The sequence below is a fragment of the Squalius cephalus genome (genome assembly GCF_949319135.1).
Source record: "Squalius cephalus genome assembly, chromosome: 15".
NCBI lineage: Eukaryota > Metazoa > Chordata > Actinopteri > Cypriniformes > Leuciscidae > Squalius > Squalius cephalus.
In genome coordinates, this window is record NC_137136.1 from 6723117 (window position 1) to 6742038 (window position 18922).

At 37.2% G+C, this 18922-nt stretch overlaps 1 protein-coding gene across 24 annotated transcripts in view; it reads left to right on the forward strand.

Moving 5' to 3' along the window:
• rims2a (regulating synaptic membrane exocytosis 2a) overlaps positions 1-18922 on the forward strand; it is a 190092-nt gene that overhangs the window by 152802 nt on the left and 18368 nt on the right. For 13 of the 24 annotated variants that reach the window (XM_079893722.1, XM_079893733.1, XM_079893729.1 and 10 more), the window contains one exon: positions 7622-7839. In XM_079893722.1, coding sequence (XP_079749848.1) covers positions 7622-7839 — 218 coding nt within the window. Of the gene's footprint in view, positions 1-7594; positions 7840-18922 lie in introns of all 24 variants that reach the window. The other 11 variants (XM_079893732.1, XM_079893734.1, XM_079893712.1 and 8 more) reach the window with 1 other exon arrangement.

The window sequence follows — 18922 nt, forward strand, 5'->3', positions numbered from 1 at the left end:
GCTCCAAGAACATTTGCCGGAGGGATGGTCTTATCTGCCAAGACCTCCTGATAGACCATCAGCAGAAGCTTTGGATGGAGACTTTGGCCTTTGGTACAGAAATGCTTTGGCAGTATCTGCTATGTCCTTTTTTGACCATCATATAATCCTAGTGTATGTCAGTGGCACAAGGTCTCACTAAAAGTGATGCTCAGGTGACCTTCTAAGTAAAATTAGATGTTCAGGCTGCAGTTGGGAAACTATGGCTCTGTTCCACCAACTGAGCTGCCTTGCTGCCCTATTATTATAGGCCTTTCCATTTTATTTTATTTTTATTTTATATATATATATATATATATATATATATATATATATATATATATATATATATATATATATATATATTATTTATTTATTTATTTTTAATCAAACCCATTAGTATTTTTTTTATTTATTAAAGCTACACTGTGTGATATTTTCCCCCATCTAGCGGTGAAATTGTATATGACTACCCAGTGAATATTAGTTTCTGTTCCTTTTAATTCTGAGGGCGTTTTAACTCCTACGGTGGCCAAAAAGTAACGCAAGTTATACTAGAGGTCGTTCTGGCGTTATGCACAACCATGCTATGGTTAGACAAGCAACTATAAAACTTCGAATTTACACACTTAGGCTGAATTACCTGTCGAGAAGAAAGCAGGCAACTTAGGCGTCCGTTTTAAAATCTTTGCTCCTCATGAGCTCTTTCCATCTGGGAAAAGTTACTCCAATATTGACTTTGGTCTTGCTGATTTGCCTGTCGCGTTGACGTTTTAATTCTCTCTTTCGCGACTCTGTTACATGTCCTCGAAAATAGGCGTGATCCTCCATCTTCAACAATCTTTCAAATCTGCCGGCAGTCGCAAGTAATCTCCCTCTCGCATTCGCCACGGTGTCACTGAGTGTAAAACGCAAAAGGCGAAGCTTGAATTTCCAGGTATGTCCCTCTTTGGCGAATGTATTTTCAGGATGGAGGCGCAACATTCGAGCGACTCGCTCGTATGTATTATAAATGGCAGATTTTACGCTTACGAGAATACTTCATTAGTTGGTGGAAGTAATTACACATGAATGAGCACATATACTTTTGATAGAACAAAGTGTTTTTTGCTAAGAATCAACTTAAAAATGTACACAGTGTAGCTTTAATTAACCCTTTTGCAGTGCAGGTAAGGCCAACATTTTCTTTCATTCTGGTCATTCAGCGTTCCCATTTGTGATGACGGCACTGACTGCAGGTCAGCTCAATGGTGCACATCCATTCACATTTACACACTGTCACATCTCTATGAACTGTCATACTTCATAATATCACCCCAGGTATTGCTCTGGACCGACAGCCTGTTTCAGAAGGCCTCCTTTATTAATCGCAGACCAGATTAAAACACACCAAAGTGCCTGAAGCCGTCAAGGCGTTAGTAATCCTCCAGTAAACACTCGTGCAGTTTGTCAGAATGCTCAATGATCCGTTACAGATAGTGTGGCTTCTCTTTACACTGCCACAGACCATATCCCTCTGGTTACTGTGGTTTCAAGTTTGAAGTGTTTAAAAATATATATATATTTTAACTTCACCAGATGAAATTGCAGTTAAATATAATGGAAATTATACAATTGCTGGGGTAAATTCTGGTAAATTTTCAACAACATTCATCATACTTTTAGATTTTAGATATGATTTTAGATTTTAGAAAATATAATTTTTTATGTTTGTTTGTAGTCAAACTGTGTGCTTAAACTGATTAATACTTAAAGAGTCCTATTTTAACGATCTAAGTGCATGGTCTAAAGCGCAGGGCGCAAATTCACTTAGGGTGTGTCCGAATCCACTTTTGCTAGTTTAATGACGGGAGAAATGGTTGTGGTCTAAAAGGTTGTCCCTATTCTCTTAATGAGTAATGGGTGTGTTTTGGGATTTACGTGCGTTAAACCAATCAGAGTCTCATCTCCCATTCCCTTTAAATACCAGTTGAGCTCGCGCCATGGCAGATTCGCTATTTACATGACAGCATTTGATAGTGGAAAGACCGAAGCGTCTCCAGAGCACAAACGGAACTGCTCGTGCGCAAGCAGACCATCTACGGGACAAGCCGGATTCCACCATATCTTTATGTACGCAATAATAATCTTTTACATTGTAATCCTTTTATTTGAAATATTTGGCTTGTTTTTGGGCTGCTGTGCGCCCCTGTGTGTTTAATAAGAAGAGTGTATGCGCGTTATGGACCCGCCTATAGGCGCACATTACTAACGCGCTCTTTAAATAACAAAAAAAAGATTGCGCCATTGACTTTAGACCAGGTTTCAGTTGGTCAATGGCGCAGTCTATTTCTGTTGCCTCAAAATAGCAACGTGCCAACAATGCGCCAGAACACACCTCATTTTCAGACCAGCACGCCCATGGGCGCAAAAATGCATTTGCTATTTAAACAACTTGGTGCAGGATGTGAAAATGATCTGCGTCGGACTGAAACTAGCAAAAAACACTTGCATCACGCTTGGCACTGCATTGCGCCGGGTGTAAGATAGGGCCCAAACTCTTACACACACATTGATCTCTTTTGGGTCTTGTGTGTATGTCAGATAGTGGAATCTCTCTCACAGTGGCAGCACTACCGCACACATTTTACACACACCTCGATAAAGTTAATCATCAAAAAAGTTAGGCCACTTTTGTGTGCAATAGTTCAGAGAAAAAAACTTCACTCATCACCTACAGTCCAGTTTAACTGCTATCTCTGACTATATAATGCAGCGCTTTGTGTATTTATATGAATAATATAAGATAATATAATAATGAAATTAATACAATTAAAAACATGTATTAATAATAATTGTATATTAATATTACTATTGTTTTTCATATTAATTATAATAAGTTTTATATTTTAGCATGTTCTGAGTTATGTTCAAGACTCAAAATATTTTTTGAGATGATTTTTATTGTTGTTGTTGATTGTAATAATAGTTTTATATTTTAGCATATTTGAGTTATGTTCGAATGCTCAGATATTGTTTATGCTCAAGACTCATTATTATTATTATGGAGTTTGGCAATGTGATTGTTTTTCATGCCATTTTAATTTCATATTTTTATGGAAAATGTACTGTACTTTAGTCCAGTTTGGATGAGTGAAGTACATTTTTTTCATGCCATCATTTTATATTTCATGACATTTACAAACAAAGGCTTCAGGCCCTGTGTTTTAATCTGGTCTGCTTCTAGAAACACTCTATATGATTAATAAAGGTTGCTTTCTGAAGCAAGCTGTTTGTCTGGAGCAAGAATGATCATTAAATAAGACTTGACATTTTATATCTGGAAGGATGTTCACCTTTGAGAAGACACTGTTAAAGCCCATTCACACCAAGGACAATAAATATCACGATAACTATATTAGCATCTTCACCAGCGGACGATATCGTTCTGTTTATTCTAAGCTCATGCTCGTCTGTCACTTTAAATGCTTGAGCTCGTTACAGCAGGATGGATTCTGATTGGTTGTCTATGTTTTTATCGTTCATCAGCCGGATAAAATCGTTCTGAAAGTGATTCCAACGATATTGTTTCTTTGTGCCGTTATCATTACAGCTTTGGTGTTATTACAGCTTTATTGTTATCTTTATAGTTATCGTCCTTGGTGTGAATGTGCCTTTGGGAGACTTTGACTTTCTTAGATTTTGGTGATTTTGACCTGTGGTCAGGTTTTCAAACTACAGATTAGACCTTCTTTATCAATATAACCATATATAACCACAAAATGTTCTTCTTGTTGTCTTTGTGAATTTGTTTGCAAACTTTTGCACAGATAATTCCCTGACTGTCTGTCAATCAGGCGGTGAGACATAATCCAGAGAGATAGATGTGTCTCTGTCATGCAGCAGCATGAAGGATTTGTATATTGATGTCCGGCATTAATCTCCACCTGGGTTTTGTGTCTGTCAGAGCGGCTCTATGACCCTTTCTCATTACATTGATGAGAGGGAGGTAATGGCCATCTGAACCCCTGCGGCGGTCTGACACATCTCTCTGTGAGATCTCACGTGCGCACTGCTGGAGGAAACTGTCTGCATGATAAATAGTGTCTGCCAGCATCCCGTCCAATCAATCAGTCTATGGAACAGTATCTCTTTAGGGCTGTGATTAACTCTGAAACAGTTGTGTTGGGCTGTGATTTCCCTCAGACACTTATATCGCTACAATAGGGCCAGAAACACAATTCATTCAGTTCTTATTCACTCTCAGAAAAAAAAGGTACAAAAGCTGTCACTGGGACATTACCCTTCAAAAGGGTTCTAATATGTACCATTTAGGTACTAATATGTACACGTTTGGTACCAATATGTACCTTTGAGGGACTTAAATGCACTCTTTAGGTACAAAGGTGTACCTTTTGAAAAGGTACCACCACAGTGACAGCTTATGTACCTTTTTTTCTGAGAGTTCCTGTGAAAACTGAAAACTGAAAACAAAATGTCATTTTGAGCTATAGTTTGCTATCACACCCCTTGTGGCAGCTTTGAGAATGCTAGAAGTACGTGCATTGTGCTATTAATCGACTCCTAAATCATTTTAGAGAACTTTTTTTGGGGGCGGTTCACATAGAATATTTTCTTGCGTCAATCTGTGCAGTTTCTTATTGTGTTTCTGTGTAAACACCAGTGTTGTTATTGTTCATTAAAACTACACTGAAACCCTTAAAGGGGGGGTGAAATGCTCATTTTCACTCAATCTCTTGTTAATCTTGAGTACCTATAGAGTAGTATTGCATCCTTCATATCTCCAAAACGTCTTTAGTTTTATTATATTTATAAGTTAAAGATTGGCTGTACCGAGTCTTTCCGGAAAAAACCGAGCGGCTGGGGGCGGGCCGTGTGGGCGGTGTGCTATAGCTGTGCTAACTGATCTAACAACAACACAGAGAGACATTTGAAGTAGTTTACTCACCGTGACTGCTCGATCCTTAAGCATTAGACGATCTGCAAATAAGTCGATCTGGGCTTTGTTTATAAAACAATCATCGTCGAAATGCAGGGAACAAAGAGTCGTGCACAACCTCCGTTGATGCTTCGAAAAAACAAACTCCATCCACTATTCCCTTAACGCTGGGTTCTTTGGGAATCTGTGCAGGGTTGTCTTGCCCTGCCAACCAAAAACCCACTTCTTTGGTGACATTGACTTCCCTAAAGCCGAGCAGAGCGCTTTGAGGTAACGTACTGCTTTCGCTCTCTTCTCTCTCTGGTCTGCGAGTGCGCGCGCGGCCGCGGAGAAGTGCCCTTAGGACCCATATAAGGAAATTCCGCCCTATCTTACGTAAGACAGAGCCATACTCGAAAAAAACTTTCCGAAACTTGTGACAAACCGGAAGGAGTATTTTTGGAACAAAAATACTCCTTCAAACGTACAACTTAACTTTTGAAACTTTGTCCATGTTTAGCATGGGAATCCAACTCTTTAACAGTGTAAAAAACTCAGTATGCATGAAACAGCAATTCACCCCCCCTTTAATTGATTTGAGTAGGACAAACATAAATTTAACTAATTAGTTCAGACAAATGAACTTTTATGAGTATTTAGCACTTTCTTTCAAGTTCACAGAACTTATATATATATTAAGTTAACTGAATTTCCATTGTTTTGAGTTTTATGAAATTATTTCTTTTAATTTAGACGAACTTAAGTTTAACTGAAACTGGGCTGGGATTTTTTATTTCCCAGCATGCTTTGCCCATGGCACTCGAAAGGGAGAGTACATGTTAAAATTAAGTGTAATATAATGGGGGTTTTTTTTGTGCTAGATTAATGTTAAGTGGGAGATTTAAAAATCATTTTCATTATTTGAAATAAAATATAAATATTCAATGAAAAACTTTTACAACTTAAATTTAAACTCTATTTCTCAAAGTTTGCTATCTTCTGTGTTTCTTATAAGTATACACTTTTCATTAAATGCGAGTTCACTGCTGTAGAGTGTAGTGATTGTCTATTGATACTGGCAGTTTTTTCCACTCTTTCTCATGTGATATATCAGTCCTAAATTTTTCAGGATCCAAGATTAGCAGATGACAGACAGCTTGATGTGACATGGCTGTATTTGAGCAAAGCTGTAGGGCAGGGCTGCATTTCGAAAAGGCTAATTGTAGTAATTGAAGAACATGTTGTCAGAGCTCATTGATTTCCATTGCATGTGTCTGTGGCCCTAATTCTATTGATGAAGAAGAAGAGCAGACCTCTCTATGGCCGCATGTGTATCATTTAAGCACATTTGTAATCATTAAGATTTCATTAGGTTCCTTTGTCCAGGAAGTCATTTATCTCTTTGCTTCGCGGTCCATTCACAGCCGTGCGAGACGCTAATTTAATCTTTTTACACGTGTCTTTTTTTTTTTTTTTTTTTTCATGGAGAAAGAAAAATAGACCAGCTTGTGTGGGATATAGAGCAGCATGCATTAACTGCTGAATGTGATCTGCTAGACAGCATTTTAAGGCGTTATAAGCGTGCTCCCATCAGTCCCATGATGCATTACCACAAGCTCAAGTTCATTCAAGATTATGGGAAGACATTATGGGAAGCGTGCTAGCCAGACGGGATTTAAACTTTGTCGGCTGAAGACCCAAGTTTGGTTTGAAGATTTGAAGAAGTTTGAAGTTCTTGTCCATTACATCGAAAGATCTGAGAAAAAAAAACATAATTTATCCGCACATAGACCCTCCCCTTGAAGAAATCAGGACAGAAGTGGTTGAAAGTGGACAAAAGAGACGGCTTAAAACACCAGGTGTAAACCGGAATGTGTCTCCTTCATCTACTTGTGATCCCTTTGACCAAAAAAAGATATCTTAATACCACTTGTAAAGGCCTAAGTGAAAAAAGTACACGTGTACTTTTTGGGGATTTCTAGGCGTTGTATTTCATGTCGTGTTTTTGTTAATCTTGATTTCACACAACCCCCAGAACACTTGGTATATACGGCACGTGTCGCATGGAATCGTTCTCTGATACTCTTGCGTCTTTTTTAAAAAGCATTATGTGGATGAGTGCGAGGACTTCTTTTGTGGTCCATAAAAAAAAGAAGGGCATACGGCATTAGAACAACACCAGGTTGAGTAAATGATGACTTTAATTTCCTTTTAGGGTGAACTATCCCTTTATGGTCTAAGACCTTGGAAGTCTCTTTTTACAATACATTAATACACAATACATTTACAACACAATACAGTATGTTTGCTTCAATGTGAGAGAACTAGCGACAGTTGTTTACCATTGTAGATAGACACGTTGTAGTAGTTGAAGATGCCGTTCATCACTTAATTTATACTTGTTTTACCACTAAAACTTAACGCCCAGAACATATCCCAAAAGTTTACTGTGAAGCACCCCTGAGCTGATTGGAGGCCTAAACCCTTTAACCTTTAACCTTATTCTGACCTGAATCTCCGCTCCCCTTCTCCCTCCACTTACCTAACTCTCTACTTTCTCTTCTCCATCGTCCATCCATCCATCCATTCATCCATCCTCTACTCTACCCCTCTGCTGCTCCTCCTTCATGTCTCTCCTCCATGGGCCGCCACTGACAGTGAATTTACATCCAAAATGAAAAACAGGCAAATGGGAACGGCGGACGGGGGCACCATGACCAAGAGCACCAGCATCGGCGGGGACATGTGCAGTCTGGAGAAGACCGACGGCAGCCAGTCAGACACGGCCGTGAGCCTGGTGGGAACCGATGTCAAGAAACGGCGCTCCAGCATCGGTGCCAAGATGGCGGCAGTCGTGGGGTTGAGTCGAAAGAGTCGCAGCGCCTCACAGCTCAGCCAGACAGGTAGGAGTCCAGTCACGTCTGTCCGGCTCTGTCCTCATGTTTGTCTCTAACTCAGCGTCCTTTCTTTTCCTTTTGCTGTCTGTATGTTTTTCTCAACCCCTTACAGAGAGTACTTTTCTAGCATCAGCTCTAACAACCTAACAACTTTTGTTTAAACAGCCTGTTTCTCAAAGTGTAAATTGGGTCAGTGCAGGACCGAGGACCACCGAGTAATTGAGATCTTCTGTTTTACACCTCTCTCTCTTTCTTTCTGTTGCCGTTCTTCTGAAGTGACAAAAGTTCTCCAACTGTTTGCAGATTTTTATTTCAGCCGAGTGTGTGATTAATGAATATCAAACTGCTTGAAGTTTGAATCGTTCTGTGCTGTTGCATTATGATTGTTTTATTTGGCATACACACAAAAATAACATGGTATTACTTGTGGTAATTTCAGCAGCACTTTATTTTACAGTCCTGTTCCGCATGTACATTCTATGTACTTATTATAGTAATTGCAATAACTGGGTAATAACTAGGTACTAACCCTGAACCTATCCCTAAACTTAACCTTATCCCATGTAGTTACCTTATATTACCCAGTACTTTGTTAGGTAGGTACACGTAGGTGCATGTACTGTAAAATAAAGTGCAACCATAATTTCATGTTTTTGGACATTTTTCATTTTAATGCCATGGTTTTATTTGACTGCATGTATATGATAATCATTTAGTACCATGGTATATATCAAAATACTATGACATTACTATAGTACATGTCCAAAATGATGGTATTTTAACATTATATCATAGTAATACCATGTCTTTTTGTTGATGTACTTGAATATGTTTGTGTTGTGGTTGAAGGTTGTTGGATTATGATTGTTTTATTTAAAATGGCAGGTTGCTGGTGCATTGTTACATTTGGTAAAACAATATAAAATTGTCCATGTTGCTCATAAATATTTCATTTCAGTTAGCGCCCTCGATGATTTTATATTCCCAGGTGCTGCAGCCTGAAGCGTATCACACTGCTGATGTTACACATATTCCCAACTCTTCTGCCTCAAACACAATACTTACTTATAGTACTCTGGTAGTACCATGGTACAGTGATGGCATCAGATTCCAATACCATGGTACTTTGATATATGTGACCCTGGACCACAAAACCAGTCTTATGGGTAATTTTTTTTTAATTGAGATTAATACATCACCTGAAAGCTGAATACATAATCTTTCCATTGATGTATGGTTTGTCAGGATATGACAATATTTGGCCGAGATACAACTATTTGAAAATCTGGAATCTGAGGGTGCAGAAAAATCGAAACATTGAGAAAATCTCCTTTAAAGTTGTTCATTTATGTTGGCGATTGTGCTGCATTCACTCACAAAAATACATTTTTTATATATTTAAGGTGGGAAATTTACAAAATATCTCCTTGGAACATCTTCTTTACTTAATATCCTAATGATTTTTGGCATAAAAGAAAAATCGATCATTTTGACCCATACAATGTATTGTTGGCTATTGCCACAAATATACCCGTGCGACTTAAGACTGGTTTTGTGATCCAGGGTCACATATACCATGGTACTGAATTTTATGTATATGGTCCCTAGTGAAAAAGAAATGTATAATATAATATAAAAATAAATGTATTTGAAATACATTTATTTTGTGCTAAGTATACTACTAATACATTTACATATTTATGTACTTAATATAAATACCCTGCAATTTGACTTTTGGTATGCTAAATTGGAACAACAAATTTTGTACTAAATGCACTTTAGTTGTACAGAAGTAGAGCTGAAGTCCAACTTAAGATATAATTAAGTATACTTGACTGTGCTAAAATGGAATATTGCAAGTATACTTTAGGTACACTTTAAATCTCTTGCATTTAAAGACTAAATAATTATGATATTAAAACACATTTTAGGCTTAATATTAAGAAATGTGTATTAATAAAAGTTCATGTCAAGCCCTGAATATGATGATAATTCAGCAACGTGGTATATATCAAAGTCCTGTAGTATTGGCATCTGACACCTGCATTTTACCATGGTATCATCACAAGACTTTTTAAGGGAATGCATTATTAAATCTCTTAAAAAAAAACAGCAGTTCTTTTACAGATTTATGATTTCTCTTTACAACACTCTATAAACTGCTGTTATGATTCACATAATCTCTGCAAAGACTTTTGTTTTCTGCCATAATCTGTCTGTCCAGAGTTTTCATGGTTTGCTGTAATTGAGGAGCGTGAGTGTATCCTCCAGTGTCGGCACATTTATCTAATCTATTTGTGTCAGTGAACGTCTGATAGAAACACTTTTAAAAATGCCACTGTGTTTATCCTGAGGTCAGAGTATTTCTTTGCCGTCTGCAGCCCACGCTCACCCGCTAATCGACTCATTGGCTGGCACTGGCTATACTGGCTCAAGTCTGAATGGTGGCGTGCAGGTAGATCACATGCCCAAAGAAATGAAAACAGCTCTTCAGACGGCTCGTGCTCAGCCTGCACATGGCAGGTGGTCGGTAGTGTGTCTTTAATAAGTTAGGCTGGCTGCCAGGGGCCGTAGCACTCTGTCATGTCTCATGGGGTGTGTTGTGTCTTCTGCTTGTCTGTGATGTCTTTTAGCTTCCTTCCACTTGCAGAATTTCTGCTTGCAAAAAAGAGGTCACAAACACAGACCATTGGTCTGAAATTTGGCAATACATTTTGTTTTTGTTCCTGCATTAAGCTGATGTGTGCACGATATTTTTCAGTGCTAAAATGCTTTTTCTAAAATTAGAAAAATAAAATAAATTATTGTTTATATCATTAGAGTTATTCTCAAGATATGGTACAGTATGTTCATTTGTCATATATCATGTTTACATCCAAATTGTGAATTTAATTTATGCAGAAAATCTGAATATCGCAAAAACTATTTGTACCTAAAGCAGTGCTTCGGTTCAGTGTGTTCAAGAGAACAAAATTGTTATTTACAGGGAAATTGGCACAAAATAGAAATGGGTGTTGTTTCCACTGGGATCATGACTGTGTTTTTTTATTTTTATTTTTTTTATTAAATGTATTTCTTGTTTACTAGTCATCGTTGACAGATGTAGTATTTATTACTATTTTGAATTAGCTTTTATTTTTACATTTTTAGTTTTAATTTAATTTTTGATTTTGTTATGTGCACTTGTAATTTTTATTAAATATATATATATATTTCTGTTTAGCATGAATATTTATTTCAGAATTAGTTTTCGTAATTTTAGTACATTAACTACAAGTTATTTTAAGTTAGTTGCCAAGGCAACATTTCTATTTTTCATTTGTTTTTGAGTTTTGAGTTGTATTTTAGCTTTATTTCAGTTAAAGAAAACTATTTTTAGTTTCAAAAGTTAAAGGTTTATTCTAATATAGTTAACAATAATAATAAGATGATTTGCGGTGATATTGTTCTAATATTTTGTTCTTTGAGCAAATGATTCAGACATTTTTGATTCTTATCTACTCAATTAGGGGCCATTTACACGACATTTTCAACTATAAACGGAAAACTTTTTATGCGTTTGGCCGTTCATTCCCTAGTGAAAAAAACCTATACCAAAACGTATTTAAAATACATTTGTTTCATACTAAGTATACTACAAATCCATTAACATATTTACTGACATATCGCTTTAGACTTACTAATGTAAATATTATATTTAAACTTAATTTGGAGTACTTCTTTATTGCACAATGCTTATTTCTTAATATTAAGCCTAAAATATGCTTAATATCACTATTAGTAAGGATAGTAGGATCACTGTATAATATCAGTCTTTAAATGCAAGATATTTAAAGTGTACCTAAAGTATTCTTGCAATAATTCCACTTTAGCACAATCAAATATACAGTATTTAAGTATATCTTTAGTTGGACCTCAGTACTATTTCTAGATAACTAAAGTGCATTAATAAATTAGTTGTTCCAATTTAGCAGACTTTAAGTATATCAATTTAGTGTACTAAAAGTACAATTGCAGGGCATTTATATTGAGTACAGACATATGTAAATATATTTGTAGTATACTTAGCATAAAATATATGTATTTCAAATACATTTAGGTATATTTATTTTTCACAAGGTTTTACACGACAATGACATTTTGGGGGCCTGAAAACTTTTTTGTAAACAGGTTTTAGAGTGCAAGTTTTTGAAAACGATACCATTATCATCTCCGTATAAACAACAAAAATACGAATTTGCTAATATGGTGATATAATGTGCATGCGTATTACATGTTCAGTCTATAGGAGTGCGGTGTTTCCTTACAAAGTGACATCGCCAACTACTGGCCTGGCATGAATAATACAGCGTTTTAGATGTTTTCGCGGATCCGTGTGAGCGGGGATCGTTATAAAATAGACATATTTTCTTCCTTTTTGGGGCAAAATTTTAAACAGACATACAGTATGAGAAATGAATGTTCGTAGTGAGATCCGGTGTGCTGTTTTATTTGGTGCTTTAAAGTTTAGAAAGCCGCCTGCTCAGTGTCATGCTCAATATAGCAGCATTTCACCTGGAACAGGAAATCAGGTCTGGCTGAGATGTGCAGCTCCAAACACCAGCTCATGCGATGTGAATCATAGAGCCTATCAATTTTTCAGGCAGAGCTTTTAGCTGCTGTGCACGTGCAGGCCTGTGAAATCCCTGGCCTGTTTCTCAAAGCCCAGTCCGACTCTCTGGCTGCTTCCTGCTCCACTTTGTTGTGCTTAATTCAGAAAGCCTGAAAGCCTTGTAGAGAGGGCATGGAGCACAGACACACATTTCTAAAAGAGGTTATTCTAGGCCTTTTCTGTGTGAAAAGATGTGTGTTTGAAATGTGCATGTATAGACTAGACTGCAGAAGATCCCCTGAGACTCGTCCTCTGTCTAATTCACTTTTTTTTCACTACGAATAATTTATTTGATGGATGGATGAATGGATGGATGGATGGATGGATGGATGGGTGGTTGGATGGATTGATGGGTTTATAGATGGAAGGGTGGATGGATGGGTGGGTGGGTCGATGGATGGGTGCATGGATGGATTGGATGGATGGATGGATGGATGGATGGATGGATGGATGGGTGGGTGGGTGTATGGATGGAAGGGTGGATGGGTGGGTATATGGATGGATGGATGATTGGATGAATGGATTGTTGGGTGGGTGGATGAATGGATGGAGTGATGGCTGTATGGATGGATGGATGATTGGATGGATGGATGGAAGGGTGGATAGATGGATGGATTGATGGATGCAGCCTTGGTGAGCAATAGAGACTTCTTCCAAAAACAAAGACAAATCTTACCTACCCCAAACTTTCGAATGGTAGTGTATATATAATTATATATATATATATATATATATATATATATATATATATATATATATATATATAATTATTATTATTATTATTGTTATTATTATATATTTGTTTCTAATTGTCCAGTTAAATCAACTAAAAATCACTGCTGATTTAATGTTGACTTACAGTAATAGCCTGCCTTTATGAGGATGTGCAGTGACATTCACATTAGCTAGGTGAACTTGCGTCATAACTGTTATTATTTTAGTGTATTTAAGTGCATCTGCATCCAGGAGCAGAACTGTCCATTTTGTGTTTGCATGGAATATTTTGCCTCCATATTACAGGTTATTTTACTGTATCTCTGCATTGTGAGTGTCCATGAGAGACCGCTGGAGTCCTGCAGACTGCTCTAATTAATCTTTGATGACAAGATCTGCAGGAGAGAGCTTCATGGAGCTGAAGCCTCACGGTTTTATTCATGACCAAGCTGAATCATCGTTCTGATTTATGGTGGCCGATTGTTCCTCTCGGCGTTTTTAGAGGCCTGAATTCTCTTGTAATTATACCCAGCGCTCCATGGAGCTCACATCTAACCTCTGCTGATCTTCTCTTGCCTCCAGATCTGTGTCAGCAAAGTGGCCAGAGTTGCAAGTGCAGATGAAAACCCCTGATGTTCGGTGCTCTTATATGCTTATATTTTTATATGCTCACCCTGGCAAAACACAATCCTACAAGCCTTTTATGGCTCAGCAGTTCTTAGGTATGTTGCGTTTAAGTAAATCAAGTTTGTCCCAGATGTTTCTCCTAACATTCCATAGGAGAAATACAAAGTACACTGCAAAAAATTCAGACACTGTGAGAAAAGTATATTCCCTGTGAGAAACGGGGATGTATATTATGAGAAAATTTGTGTTTCTTCTGACATTTGATGCAAATACACATATAGTAGGAGACCTACAAAACAAAATTAGGATTCTTTAAAAAGCAAAAGTTACTCCAAAACCTTGATTAGAAGCATCAACAATGCTTCTAATCAAAGGGTCATTACTGAAAATATTGGCATTTTCGCTAAATTTGAGCAGCAGATTTAAGTAAACATCTTCATTTTGTTCTGGTCCATTGTTATTTGGACCAGAAGAAACTATTGAGAAATTAGAAATTACACCCACAAAAGGATCTCTCTCTGCAGCATTATAATAGATTTTCAAAAATCCCAAAGGCTCCTAATGCATCCTGGGAAAGCTGAAACCACTGGTGTGCCCATCAGTGTAATCGATGTAATCTCATCCATGTGCCCTTAGCCTTCAGTCCTGGAGCCATTTGAGCTTCTGTGATTCTCATGGAGGGCTCATATGCTACAGGAGCGAGACCCATACGAATGTGTTTCCCGGACGAGGAAGTGGTTTTTTACTCTAGGTGCCATTGAGACTAGAGTACGCTACAGAATCTCTTGTTCTGTATTTAAGGATATAAAATAACATTGGCGCCAATAGCCTTGTGGGCAGCGTGTCGACCTGTAGCGCCATTGCTTTTTGTACGACCCGAGTTCGAGTCCAGGCTCTCGGACCTTTCCCGATCCCGTCCCACTCTCTCTCTCCTACCTCGCTTCCTGTCTATTCTATACTATCCTATCATAATAAAGGCAAAAATCAGGAAAAAAAAAACTTTAAAAAGTATCTCAAATAACTTTCACTCTTAAAAGTAAAGGTTTTACAAAGGCATTGATGATTCCATGAAGAACCTTTAACATCCTTGAAACCTTTTCATTGTACAAAAGGTTCTTCAGATTATTAAAAAGTTCTTCATCAATTCTGAAATCTGTTTATTATTTTATATCTCTCATTTAAGAGTTTATATCCAACAAAAAAATGTCCAAATTGCGAAGGATAAAATCTCAATTTATATTTCTGACTTACTTTCTCAGAATTGTGAGATATAAACTTGTAATTCTGAGAAAAAAGTCAGCTTAACATCAACATTTTATTACATTTTACAGCAATTGCGATATGTCATAGTTCTGAGAAAGTCAGAATTGTGAAATAATTTGCAATGGAAACAAGCTTCCATAGAAAACCCCATTTTGGAACCTTTATTTTTAAAAGTGTAATATAAATGATCATGTGTGCAGCATTGAGCATTTCTTATTTGAATAAGATGCAGGTTTTTGCACTGAAATACTGCATGCAAAAGTAACTATTTAGCAAATTTGTCCTTGTGTCCTTAAATGTGCACGTGGGTTTCTGTCTTGCGGCATGCGCTGAGGTTTAAGGTATTCGGGAGGCGGTCGCTTTTCACTGTTTCCAAACACACTCATGCCTGTTCATAAATAAAATTGTTTTAATTACCAGCAGCCTCTTGTAGCTCTTTTTATAGATCAGTTTCCACGGTGTCCTCCATACCGCAGTTTTTCCCCGAAGATTTATGCTGTGTTAACTTGTAAACAATGTGGTTTAGGAAATGAGCAGTCTGGGAAAATATTGCAGAGACTTGAAAAGCTTCTTTGAGTGGCTCTTAAAAAGCAGTTTCCAGAGAAATGACTTTGAGGCAGAGCAGAAGGGACTTCAGAAGAGTAGACGCCACTTACACGTCGCAGGGGATAGAGGGGAATGTTCAAGACCCGTTTTGGCATTTTTCAGACATTTTTCTGTCCCACCAAAATATGTTTGGCGTTTCTTAAATTCAATTCACATTTATTTGTATAGCGCTTTTCACAATACACATCATTTCAAAGCAGCTTTACAGAAAATGCATATGTCTACATTACAATTTAGAGTGATCTGTCATCAGAGGTAACTGTCTAAGTTACTGTATGTATTTTAGAAATATACATATACAAAATCACAGTTAGCGAAAATGGTAGTAATTTAAACGATGTAATAATTTAATGCAGAAACAATGCGCTCATTGAAGTAATGAATACTTAATAAATTCTTTAAACATTTAATAAATGTTTAGTTACCTATATAAAATACCTATACCTATATAAAATACCAAAACCTATATATATATACTGTATATATTTAAAAAATGTGAAACGGGTCGCATAAAATTTATTTTCCCCTTCTGAGTTGACCTGGCGACCAACATTTTCTGAAGGTTAAACCCCTCTTTCCACTGACCCAAGTGGTTTTGGCCCCGTTTTGTATCCTGTTTCATAGAAAGTGGCACACGGTTTAGATGTTATTGTAGTTAGATGGTATGAGTTAAAACACTGGGAGCCTCTGGCACTGTTGAGGCACTCGCATGCAAAAATGACTTTTCGCAAGTGTGTTTACAAGTTGTACGAAACTTGAGGTTAAACAGACAAAGGGTTTAGAAGGGAAAGATGAGTTTCAGCTTGTCATTTTTGGAGCTTGTCCCAGTAAAGGTCACTCATTGACTTGACATGGCCAGAACTTTTCACACTGATCTGACAGAACACCATGTGAAACCCATCATCTGGTAGAACAAACATTCTGTACTGATAATGAAAATTACAGCAGCTCTTCCTTGTCACACTTGTGAAATGTGTCTCTGTATAATCATATACCTCTGACCTTCACAGATTTCAAGATGTTGGATGTGTTTTTGAATGCTAAAATAATTTTGTTATTCATGCTTCAAAATAGCTTGAATGTAACTCTACACCCTTGCCTCATTTAGTATACGCGGTTCTATATATATGCAAATTAGCCCCGCCTCCACTCACTCACACCAGCTCAGAGATCCACTCGTTGATGTGATTGGTTACAAGGTACAGGTATAAACACCAGAGATTTAAAACCGCATTTTTTATATATATATATATATATATATATATATATATGTACAGTCAAACCAACATTTATTCAGACACCTTCAACATTTCTCACATTATCATTGTTTATTCGCTATAGTTTAGAAAATAACTCAGAGTTATCAAATCAGTTGATATTTCACTGGTTTTGTCCATCCTTTTGTTAGACTGTTTCACAAATGAATTAGGTTGAATAGCTGTCAGCTGTTAAATTAAGTACACAATTAGATAATACCAATTTAGGTCAACCACTTACCAAGCAATGCTTAATTTTGTTCAGTCTGTGGTGTAAAAAGGTCGCTTTTGCGATTAAAGAAAAAAACACTTAAGCAAAACATGGCAGGTCAAAGTGTTTGAATCATTTTTGGGTATAATATGTCACAGTTTATTTTGCTATCCTCACTTACGTAAATGAATTAAAGTGTCCTGCACCCACTAGTAAACAAATATCAAAAATGATATCTGGTGTCTGGTTTGACTGTATACAAGAGTCCAGCTACATGATTGCACACAGATGCTGAACCTTGTCTGATTAGGTAAATTGTCCTAAATTAACGTTAGTTAAACTACATTAGACTGTAACAATGTAAAAGCTCAGAAAAGATGGAGGCTTGAACCGTCAAACAGTAATCATAGCTTTAACCACAAAATTAACATAAACAACAACATGACCTGGTCCTCTCTCGTCTTCCTCTGTCGTCACTCCTCCTTTTATCCTTCCAGAGCTCCTCCGTGGGACTCGAGACTTAACACTCGCACCACCAGCCTCGCTCCATTCCCACGGCTCTCTTCCCCAACCTGCTTGCCACATAGACATATTTAAAAGTTTATAAGTTCACTTTTGCTGCAGGCACGTATGGTAAAATGCGGCTAAAGAAAGTAGCACACGAGTATCTTCTGCAGTGACAAACCTGGTTACCTGACAGGGAACAGAGCACGTCACATTCTCTGTAGCCATGGTGATCTGTGCGAACTGCAGATTTTCCTCTGATCCGATTTTCCACGGCCCCCTCTCACCCCCTCAACTAGATGTTATGCAAATGAACGGCTCTCAGAAGGTGGAATGTCGCCCCGGCCGCGTTCCGTCGATCCTGGAAATGAGCAAAAATATGTGAAGATGAAGCAGTAATTCATCTTATCCTGAGGCCTGATCTCAGCGCCGTACTTTGGCTTGACGAGAATGTAATTGGTCTCAGTGGGGCTTTGTGAGTATGTGTGGCCGTAGATAAGCTGGTTCAGTTCTCTCGCAGATCTTGTCTGGTGGATGTGCTGGATACGCACGTTGTCTTCTGCTGGGCAACATCTCCTCTGTGGACATCATTTTCACCAAACCCTAAATTTAGTGTTTAGAGAAGGAAAGTTTTATTCAGACTTGCCCTCTGTCTTTGTGAAGTTAATAAATGAACAGAACATGAAATGTCTTTCTAATTCTGTGGGAACAAGTTACATTTTTAAAAAGAGACCACTGTTTGTTGTTTTGTATGGTGGCCCTAAAGTGACTTGGTTATAAAAAAATTAGATTGGGAGAAAAATTATACAGTATGTCAATGCTTTTGCGTTCTCTCGCAAATGCTTTACTTTCCCCCGAGAAACTTTGCGTCGCTCATAAAATGTTTGCTTTCCCCGATAAACTTTGCGTTCACTCCCAAAGAACACAAAAGTTTTTGCGAGGGAACGCAAAAGCACTGAATTATATTTTTCATCCTTATGTCACTTTAGAGGCTCAGTAGTGTTCTTATTGTTAGCTATAGCGATATAGCTATATTGTTGTTGTTTTTTTGCGTTTTTAATATATAAATATTAGATGAAAGACTTAAACAAAAAGTAAAAAATGTTGCCTTGCCAATTTACCTGAAATATGGTTAAGTTGGAGTACTAAAAGTTCTAAAACTAAAACTGAAATAGAAAATAAATTAGAGCTAAATAGAAATAATAAAAATGAATAAAAATGACAAAAGCATGTGACAAAATTACTAAAACTAAAATT